The sequence below is a fragment of the Phascolarctos cinereus genome, unplaced genomic scaffold (genome assembly GCF_003287225.1).
Source record: "Phascolarctos cinereus isolate Bilbo 61053 unplaced genomic scaffold, phaCin_HiC Scaffold_2;HRSCAF=192, whole genome shotgun sequence".
In the NCBI taxonomy this organism is placed as follows: Eukaryota; Metazoa; Chordata; class Mammalia; order Diprotodontia; family Phascolarctidae; genus Phascolarctos; species Phascolarctos cinereus.
The window spans coordinates 130,381,804-130,392,904 of NW_027555625.1; the positions used below are offsets into that span (position 1 = coordinate 130,381,804).

The 11,101-nt window shown below is 43.0% G+C and overlaps 1 protein-coding gene and 1 pseudogene across 1 annotated transcript in view; one reads left to right on the forward strand and one right to left on the reverse strand.

Moving 5' to 3' along the window:
* EIF4EBP1 (eukaryotic translation initiation factor 4E binding protein 1) overlaps nt 1-11,101 on the forward strand; it is a 30,588-nt gene that overhangs the window by 15,443 nt on the left and 4,044 nt on the right. The window contains exon 2 of the mRNA XM_020985267.2: nt 10,802-10,981. Coding sequence (XP_020840926.1) covers nt 10,802-10,981 — 180 coding nt within the window. The remainder of the gene's footprint in view (nt 1-10,801; nt 10,982-11,101) is intronic.
* Nucleotides 2,609-3,330, reverse strand: LOC110207588 (large ribosomal subunit protein uL16-like; annotated as a pseudogene).

An 11,101-nucleotide genomic window follows, 5' to 3' on the forward strand; every position in this document is an offset into this window, starting at 1 on the left:
GCCAGTGAATTCCTGTATGTCCACATCAGTCTCTTTAGATGGTTCCCCCTTTTCCTTCTTAGAGGAATTATTTCTCTTTATGTCGATAGAATTTCATGCTTGACTTTCCCATTCCTCCTGTGCTGACAACCCTGTAGGATTTTAGTCCATGGGAACCAAGCTATCCCTTTCTCTGAATCCTTTGAAATTTAGACTCCCTAAATATAAGGGATGGATTATACTCTGCCTGGCTTCCTAGTCAGTTCACAAGTACACAAGGTTCCCATCCTTTATACCCACCCCAGCAAACATTTACTCTTTGGTAAGAACCAGATCTAAAAGAGAAGTTCCCCTGATTGTTTCTCCACCCTTTGAAGGGTGAAACTATCACTGAGGTTAAAAAAGAAAATTATCAGGTGCTTTCTTAGGGCAGACAGAGCTCCAGCAGTTGTTTAAATAATTGAAGTTTCCCATCATGACTGTTACGCATTTCCAAGGTAATCAGTAGCATAATCCTTTTGCAGTGTTGAACATGTTTCTGCCTCCCCTGTTTTCATCCATATGTTCTCTGCCATGTTTTCCTCGCATTTCTTCCGGGATCTTCTCACGTAAATATATCTAAAATAGTGTAAATTGCTATTCTTCACAACCCCTCCCATTTTTTATTTATCCTTCCCCTTTGGAGTAAAGTAAGAACCTTCCAAAGCCGTTCTTTTAGGCATGCATCTTATCCCCGAAAGTCAGTTTTGCCTCCTTCCATTTCGATCTGTGACGCATCTTGCTTGTCATTTGTCCTTTTGTATATAGGCAGTTGAGCCCATGGGTGTGTATCTATATCAGTGGTTTCTAGGGTGATGGATGCACTTAGGTTTCTCCCTTCTCCCATTTCAGTTTAAAGCCCTTTTTTTACAAGACTCTAGGCAGATGTGTTTTTACCAACCCATCTTAGATGTGCTCCATTTCTGGCCAGAACAGGTCATTCCTATGTTTAAAGACCAGAAATGCAAACCCCATTGTCAGACACCATCTTCTTAAGCTGCTTTTCTGCCTTTCTTCCTTCAAGCTCTTGCTTTTAGGCAACAGCAGCAATGAAAACTGCCCCTCCCTTCCTAAGGTCTTGATTTTCTTGCCCAAGACTTCAGTCTTTAGCAGCGCTTCCAGGGTTCCTTGTGACAGAGTCATTTCTGCCCACATAAACTAGCACAGTGGGTAGCAGCTCCCTAGATTATCATTTTGGAAGGTTTTCCGTGACATCCTGAAAATACACCCTGGACAGATAACAAGCCACTCATAGTTGAGGATTTCCCCTTCTCGTCTTCAGATGCTTTTTCAAATTTTTTGCTTTCACCCAAGTCCCATCTTCTGCTTAGTTAAGGAATATTTCCTGTTCCCTGATAACCTGGAGGATGAGAGGGTTTTCTTCAAGGCCTTTCCCTGCCCCCCCTCTCTTTTAGGAAGGAGGAGGCTACACTTTACTTCTCTGTTTAAATTAATACTTTTCATTTTTACATCATAAGTATTTCCAAATATATCCTCTCTTCCATCTCAACCAGAATGCCTTGTTGCATCAAAGTTGTTTTTTGTTTGTTTTCTTAAGAAAATAAAAAATTCCAACGAATTCATCAACTGTGTAGTACACTTTAAATATAGGCAATGATTATGTAGCCTTTGCAGGAAGAAAACCCTTGAGCCTGTCTATTCTGGCAATTTTAGAGTTCATCCTGCTCTCCGTACTTGTTGAAGCAAGATTCAGTGGTTCTGTGACTGTCTTCATGCATAAGAAAAATGGGTTTGGCAAACCCACATGCCTGCTGTGTGCTGGGCTGGGGGGATTTTCTTTTTTCAGTCAGACTCTGATTCATCGTAAGGACCTCCTTAAGTTAAGGGGCACTTTCTCTACCTGTGCTGATCAGCTGCTTCTCTGCAGACTACTTACAGGGTTACCTGTTAAAGGTGTGATGACTTGGCCAATAACACACCCAACTTCCAGTGAGATATTTCACATTGTTTTCTAATTTTTCGTTGTTTTGGATTTGTTTTACAGTGTCTTGAGTTCCCATAAAGTCACTAGCTTCCAATGGCTCTATTCTAATTTTTAAGGAAGTATTTTCTTCAGTAAGCTTTTGGACTTCCTTTTTCATTTGGCCAATTTTGCTGTTAAGGGCATTCTCCTCATTGGCTTTTTGGACCTCTTTTGCCATTTGGGTGAGGCTGTTTTTTAAGGTGTTATTTTCTTCAGTATTTTTTTTGGGGGGGGTATCCTTTAGCAAGCTGTTGACTTGTTTTTCATGATTTTCTTGCCTCTCTCTCATTTCTCTTCCCAGTTTTTCCTCTACTTCCCTCACTTGCTTCTCAAAGTCCCTTTTGAGCTCTTCCAAGGCCTGGGACTGATTCATATTTTTCTTGGAGGCCTTGGATGTAGGAGCTTTGACTTTGTTGTCTTCTTCTGGTTGTATGTTTTCATCTTCTTTGTTACCAAAAAAAAAGATTGGTTTTTAGTGTGATGAGTTTGAAGTGTTGGTGGGACATCCAAGTGTAGGCAGCTGGTGATGGGGGTATGGGACTCAGAAGAGAGGAGAGTCAGTGCCAAAGATAGAGATTTGGGAGTCTTTTTTTTTTTTAAAGCAGTAAGTCAGATTTATTTGTGGCTTAGTATATGGGATTGATAAGCAAGGATATCAGCTTAAACAATACAGAAGATCCTTCCCCTTTATGAGTAGAATACACACCACTTGTCCAGTGGACCACAGCTGGGGATGTATTTGACCCCACAGCCATCAGGAATAAGACGTTTCTCAGCTATCATGTCCTCAAATTCATCTGCATTAAATTTTGTGAAGCCCCACTTCTTTGAGATGTGGATCTTCTGGCGACCAGGGAACTTAAATTTAGCCCTGCGCAAAGCCTCAATCACATGCTCCTTGCTCTGGATTTTGGTGTGAACTGACATGATCACCTGTCCTATATGAACACGAGCAACAGTCCCCTGAGGTTTCCCGAAGGCACCCCGCATGCCTGTTTGAAGCCTATCAGCACCGGCACAAGACAACATGGAAAGGGTGCAGTCGTACACGGATGTAGAAACCATCTTTGCCACCACTCTTCACCATGTATTTGTTGGCACAGATCCTTGCAGCCTCCAAGGCTTCAGAAGACAGTTGTTCATATTCATCAGACACCATATGACCACAGAGTGGAAATTCATCCACTTTTGCCTTTTTTTCGACCTAGGTCAAAAATCCGTATCTTTGCATCAGGAACGCCTCGGCAGAAACATGATTTTGGATATGGTTTGTTCTTACAATATCTGTAACAACGTGCCGGGCGACGACCCATAGTCAAAGCAGACAAAAAAAAGCTGGGAGTCTTTCCAATAGAGGTGGTCATTAAAAAAGTAGGAATGAGAAATAGACCTAGTAGTGGTATTGCTGGGTCAAAGGGTATAGGTAGCTTAATAATTCTCTGGGCATAATTCTAGATTGCTCTCCAAAATGGTTGGATCATTTCACAATTCCACCAACAATGAATCAATGTCATATATTTGTAATGGTAGCCATCTTGGGGAGAGGGGAAGAAATTTACATGATTTTGTTGTAGATTTTAAAGGAATAGCAAGTTGTGCATAGTAGATTTGCAGTTTCACGTACAGTCACCTTTTTTATTGTACTATGTTATAGAAATGCTTATTTTATTCCATAAATTAAAAATATATTTTTTGTTAAAAAGAGAGTGGCCAGCTAGGTGGCACAGTGGATAGAGCTTGGGTCTTGGAGTCAGGAGGATCTGAGTTCAAATCTGGCCTCAAACACTCGACACTTACTAGCTGTGTGACCCTGGGCAAGTCACTTAACCTCGATTGCCTCACCAAAAAAAAAAAAACAAAAAGGGGGGGGATGAATATAATTGCCACATCAGAGAGGAAAAGAGGGCCTAGACCTGAACCTTTTTATAGTGTTATCAAGGTTTGCAAAACCACACACACATATATATATGGCTAATATGTAGGTATGGCTACATATTCATTTGATCCTTGGATAACAACCGGTGAAGGAAATGCTATCTATCCCCATTTTACAGAGAATGAAATTGAGGCTTAAGTAATTTGCCCAAAGTCGAATGTCTCATAATGGGCAGAACCAGTTTTCTAACCCGCTGTTTCTAACTCCAAATCTAGTGTGTGTTTGCTTTTTTCTACTACATCAAAATAGTCTCTTATCTTTAGCTCCTCCCTGCACTACACAGTAGTAAACACACGGTGAGTGCTCAATAAATAGACTTGATAACATGGGGAAGACATCGGCCAGCTCTATCTATCCTTTACCCAGAGCTGAGCCAGATGTCCAGCTCCTCCACGTTGGAGATGTTCAGACATAATGAAAGTCGAAACATCCAGATTTTGGTTGTCCCCAAAGGGAAATAGAGTCATAGATGAAGAGCTGTGGAAAGGACGTTAGGAGATCCCTAATCTAACCCCACTTCATTTTACAGAGGAAAGAATTAGAACATTTTACTTCTATCACCAAACTGCCTTCTCTAGGTTCGCATCACAACCCCACCACCACCCACCCTTTTTTAAAAATTTCTTTCCTTGAAAGCTAAAATATTTGGTCTGAGTCCGAGTTCCAGTCTCTTAGCATAGAAAATTAAGCTATTTTTAAAAAAGGCTTCCCAGCTCCACAAGTGGTGCTGCGACATTGCCAGTGGAATGATCAACAGACTGATCCCTTATTCTATGTGCATGAAGGACACCCTCGACACACCTCGTGCTCACGTTTATATGTGCGTCCTGGGCTGATGACTGTTGACCGGAACACGTCAGAAGTTCACGGCTTGCACTTTGTTGAGAGTGGCTGGTTTGAGTGAGAGCTCACGGGCTCATGAGTTTGAGCCCACAAATGTGAACCTCTGCTGACCTCGTTCTGCAATGTTCTCTCACTCCCTGGAATGGGAGCCACAGTTCTAGGAATTCCTCCCTTGTACTCCTTCCAAGGCGTCACTTGGCCTTGCTCCAGTGGAATTGTATTTTGGGAGGGGAGGATAGCGGAGTAGAACTGGAGAGAAGCAGGGAAGTTCTGCCCTTGTAGAGGCGAGCATTCGCTGGCAATGTTAACACTCCCTCTGCACCAGAGGCAAGAGCATCATACTAGGCACTGGGGAGGGATATAACAGAATTAGAAGGCAGAGCCCGTGCAGTTGTTTGCTGAGATCAAAGTCATGCATGCCTCATTTCTGGAGCTAGAAACTAAGGCCAAAAGAGGGGAAATAAAATTGATAAGAGTCCCCCAGTGTGGGGGTTGGGAGGAAGGGAGTATAGTTCGACCCTCGAAGACTGCTCCGTAGAATAAAGCAGGTCTATTTGAGGTGGACGAAGATGAGGCTTTGCATGTTGTACCTGGCCTGAAGCTATAGAAGCAAACCAGTTTTTATTCTGAGCTGGCTGCTTTTGTAAATTCCACCCCAAAACGAAGCACAGAATCAGAGGCTAAGAGACCACACTGGGGGCATCCCGTCACCATGGAAGCCAAACAGTTTTATTGTAACAAAGGGTTTTCTTGGCTTCCTTCTTCCTGTCTGTGAGCATTCAGCCCTGAAAGGAGTCTGAAGTACCACATTGACTCCGGGTTTAGTATGCAGACTCCCTGAGGCTCCTCAAACCTCTCAGCTGCTGTTGATCAGTCCAGTGCAACTGGTTTAGTATATCAGACAAGGGCAAATAAAAGTGCTAAGTGAGGGCTGAGATGGGCAGCGATGGAGAAGCATTAGGAAATGCTCCCTGGAGGATGTAACAGCTTAGGTGGCTTTTAAAGGCTGGATAGGAATTTGGAGAGTTGAAGAAGGGGAAGAGAAGACTTTCAGACACAGGAAACACCCTGAGCAAGGGGAGGGGAGGCGTGTTGGCACATCTCCTTCACTTCTGCCTTCCCCAAAGATAGGAGGATTGGGACACATGAGTCACGGATGTTTCCAGTGCCCTGTATCAGAGATGTCAAACTCCTGGTCAGAAGTTGGGGGGTGTTTGACAAAAAAAATGAAGATATAATGCAACATAAATAATGTTAACTTGTGGTTTTCTAAGTCAGTATGCAACCTGCAGGGCACTTTTCTTTTTTGAGTTTTTCGCAGTTGCCCTGTGTGACAGAACAAGTTCTCTGAGATGTAATCAGCTCTCTTTTTTGAACCTTTTGATAAAATCAATTAATCCCTTTGCTCAATCTGAAGTTAAAAAATATTATAAAATATGGAATTGGATAAATGTCAGAGGACATGTAGTTCCACTTGTAGCCAATCAGAAATTCCTAAAGCACCCCCTAAAAAGTAGTCATGGTGCTTCTTGCAGATCTCCTGTGATGGGGAACTCACTACTACTTAAGGTTAGCCTGTTTGATTTTTAGATAATGTTAATTGTTTGAAAGTGAACCATCGGGGAAAAATACCAGTAGTTTTGTTTGGCTAAATTTTGTGCCTGAAAGTGATAAGCAACTTGAGGACAAAGATTATTTGGTTTTTGTCTTTGTATCCCCAGGCCATACCTAGTACCTGGCACTATGGTAGGTACTTGAGAAATGCTTGTCGAATCAAATTAAAAAGTAGATTGGTGCCAGAATGTGGAGGGGGCTGCTTAGCATAGTAAGGATTTTGTCATTTTGTTCTAGAAACAGTAGGGAAGATGCACAAGCAAGAGGTGTCATGGAAGAACATGTGGCATAGAAAGATTCCTTTCAAGGCCCTATGGAGGACAGATTAGAGACAGGAGAAGCCCAATGAAGAGACACCCTTTAAAAGTCCAGTCTCCACAGCAAGCGTGCTTTGGATTTTAAAATTATTACTGGCATTTCCTCCAGCAAGTTGAGTTTTGGGGTCAGAAAGACTATGGATCTTTTCCTCTTAGTGAGACTGTTGGATCTCACAGGTCAGAACTGGGCTCAAGCCAGGAAAGTTCTAAGCCAAAGAAGACAATTCATTTCATATGTACACATATATTTTAGAGGCAGTCAGAGTTAAGTGACTTGTCCAGGTCACACAGCTAATAAGTATCTGAGGCCAGATTTGATGAGTCTTCCTGACTTCAGGCTCCACACTTCATCCACTGTGCTACCTACCTGCCCTTAGAAAAATATGCAATCATCAATTTAACAGGAGGGAGCCAGGTGACTTGGGACACACGTCCTTTATCACCAGAGTTCAGATTCATCATGTGCAAAATGGAGATGACACGTCTCTAAAGCCTCCCCTGGCTCTGCTTTTCTTTGTTCTTAGACTCATAGATTTAAAGCTGGGCGGGACCCTAGATGATATCTAATCCAGCCCCCTCATTGTAAGGATGGAGGATCTGAGGCTCAGAAGTGAATTTTCTGCTCCGGGTCACACATGTACCAGGGCTGGACTTTAAACTCCCAGCCTCTGACTCCAGATTCTGTGCTCATCTTGCTGCATCGCATTTCTATGTCCAAAGGCCCATTTTAGCTTCAGCAAAATGTACTCTAGATCCTAGCCAGCATTAGAGAATTAAAAGCAACTCCTGCTTTAAACTCACCCCATGTGGCCCTGCCTCCCCCTTCCTTCCCTCCTCCATCCTGCTTTCACTTTGCCCCATGAAGGAAATGCTTACTCAAAGGTAGCTTTGTGCCCGTCTCCCTCCCTTTGCATCCTCTGCCATGGTCAGTTGACTTTTAAGATGTTTAATAAATCTCACTTTCTCCCTTGCTGGTATATCCTGAAATTGGATTTCTGTGATATCACCTCTCCTGGCATTTTATGGTATGAATTTTGTCTTGCTAAATGAGGTTCTTTGACATTTTTAAAGTACAGGCTTTGCTTTAGGGCAAAGGGGTAGGACCTGGGCTCCTCCCCCTTCCACTTGGTGCATTGACTTTGGGCTCAGATTACTTACCTTCTTGGCTTCAGTTTCTTCATCTGTAAAATGAGGGAGTTGAACTAGGACAGGAGTGGGATGCTGCAGCCTCGAGGCCACATGTGACCTTCTAAGTCCTTGGATACAGCCTTTTGACTGAGTCCAGGTTCTACAGAACAAATCCTTTTATTAAGGGGGTTTGTTCTTTGAAGTTCAGAGTCAGTCAGAGGGCCACACTTGAGGACCTAGAGGGCCATATGTGGCCTTGAGGCTGCAGGTTCCCCACCCCTGAACTAAGGGGTTTAGACCTCGACCCTTCTAGGGGTTTTAAATCTATGATCCTATGAAAAAAGTATGTGTTCTTTTTACATCAGCTAAATATTTATGATCCTATGAAATTCTGTGGTGCTATGAGAAAAGTATTTGTTCTTTTCACATCAAGTAAATAAAGATTTATGATCCTATGGGAAAAAAAGTATTTGAATTTTTTTTAACATCAGATAAATAAGTAAATATTTATAAAGCTCAGGGGGCCAGGACCAAGAGGGCACTCCCAGAGGTTAGCTGAACCTGCATTGTTTTTTTCAAGAATGTAGACTACAAGTTTTCTTACTTTCTGTTGGAGGGCCAGGCAGCTGTCCACTTGGTAAAGAACAGGTGACCTAAATTTAAAGGATAGTTAGCAGAATTCACACCAGCAAATCTTGGAAAAGTGAGTGCATGCTACTGTAGAAAGTGAAGTCCAGCTGAGAGGAAGTGTTGGAGTTATATGAGAAAAGCTCCCTCGAATTAAAGTATTTTGGAACCTACTAGACTATCAAGGCTCAGAGGTTCCTTAGGGTATGAATTGTCAGAGCAGGAAGAGACTTTAAAATATAGACTGTCAGAGCTGGACCTTATAGTTATCTAGTTGAACCCTCTAGCCCACTACGCACCCCTAGGCAGAGTGACTTTCCTAAGGAAAGATCACAGGTCTCCAGCTTTCTAGTCCCGTATTCTTCCACTAGACCATTTCATCTCTCCTAAAAATACCGAAAGTCTAATAAAAACACTTTGAATTCTAATCTGGATTCTCCCACTGACTCCCGTGTGAGGATGAGAAAGTCTCCTAACTTACCTTTACTTAAGCATCTCTGTCTCAGATGAAAAGGCCAGTTTAGACTTCTAAACAAGTCAGACTTGAACAAGATGTTAAAATAAGTAGTATTTGGGGGCAGCTAGGTGGCACAGTGGATAGAGACTGGCCCTGAAGTCAGGAGGACCAGAGTTCAAATCCGGCCTCAGACCACACATTTGACACTTACTAGCTGTGTGACACTGCGCAAGTCACTTAACCCCAGTTGCCTAAAAGAAGAAAATAAGTAGTGTTTGTCTTTGTTGAGGGGCCCTACCTAGTACCTTTCCCTCCTTTCAGTACCCCTTCCTTACACCCCACCCAAGTGCCTTGGAACTTCATGCTGCCCTCAGTGAGCCTTTGAAAAAGCAGTTTGCCAAATTTACTCTAACAAGGGTCTTAGTAATTGTGTGTACCTCTTCTGGCTGGTATTTGTGGTATAAAGGAGGACTTCACAAAGAAGGCAGTGCTTAGCCCAAATGGATGGTGGGATTTCAAGCTGAAGGCAGGGGAACACCTCCCTACTCCATTATATTTTTCAGTTAATAAGCATTTATTTTCTATCCCCCTCACCTATCTACCCCTCAGTTTCAAAGAAAAATAAAACTTATAATAAATAACAAATTTGCACAGAGAGGTGCCTCCCCAGTGCCTCTGCAGTAACATAGTATAAGAGACCACCTACTAAGAGGACAGGTCTGTCATTTGGGGTAGATGATCAGTTTTTTCTGGTCAGTCTGTCAGCGGGGGTTTGTTAAATATGTCTCTTGTGCCCTGCCCTTTGTGGAACTCAAAGAATCATCAGACACTTCTTTGCCTTTAGTGAGCTGGTGTTCTAGGTGAAGATATGAGACCCGCATGTGAAACTGGCTCAGACAACACAAAATATGATATTATGGGTGCTAAACTGCTTTATCTCTGGGCTGGTAAAGCTCAGCTACTTGGACTGGAATGGTCAGAGCAGGTTTCACTGAGAAGGTAGGGACTAATCAGAGTCTTGGGGATCAAGTCCCTTCATTTTACAAAGGAGGAAAGCAAGACCCAGATATGAAGTGACTTACCTAAGGTCATATATCAAGTGAGTGGCAGAGTCAGGATTTGAACCCAGATCTTCTGCTCTTTACTGTGTCATGTTTTCTCAGTCTGAAATTGCAGAACAAAGTCAGGGGTAGATATGGGTGTTCAAGGGACAGAGTCTCATCTGAGTAGTACAGGCAAGTATTCCACTTAAAAAGGCTATAGTCACAGTCTTTAAATACCTAAAGAGTCGGTCGTGTGAAACAGGAAGTAGGCTGAGATTCTGCTTGGGAGCAGAAGGAATCCTGACCAAAGCAAGGTTCAACGCAGCAGATTTCAGATAAGTTTAAGAAGAATGCCCTAACAAATTTAGGCCAAAATGGGATATGCTGCCCCAAGATGCCGTGGGTTCCCCCTCGCGTGAAGGTGTAGATCCAACTACAGCTCATTGGGAATGTCATGAAAGGGACAGGGGCTCCCTTCCACCTCTGTGAGATTTCATGATTTAAGTGCAGTTGGTTGTTAATTAACAACCTCCAACCCTGAGTTGGGGGATTATGAGGATAAGATGTTGGGGAATATTTGCCTGAGAGAGTCACTTGTCCAAGCTCAGTAATTAGCAGACTCAGGATCTGAACACAGACCCCAAACTCTAAACCTGTTGTTCTTTACTCAGCACCCACTGGAAACTGGGTTTCAGCACTAGGTTGTTCCTGATCCTGTGATTTTTCACTCTCAACCCTGCTGTTGCCACCTAAACCTTTGGTTGGAATCAGAGCATCCATTTAGTCAGAGCATCCATTTAGATATTTGACCCAACCATACTTGTGCTCTTACAGGTACCAGGATCATCTATGACCGAAAATTTTTAATGGAATGTCGGAATTCTCCTGTGGCCAAAACACCTCCCCGGGATCTGCCCACCATTCCTGGGGTCACTAGCCCTCCCGGTGATGAACCTGCTACTGAAATGAACCCAAACCACCTACCTAACAGCCATGAGGACAAGCCAGGAAGCCGTAAGTAGAGAGGAGACAGCCAGGGAAACACAGGATATCAGAGCTATAAGGGCTTCTAGAGATCATCTACCCCCCCCCATTGGTACATCGCAAAGCTGAGGCCCAGATGAAAAAGTAGCT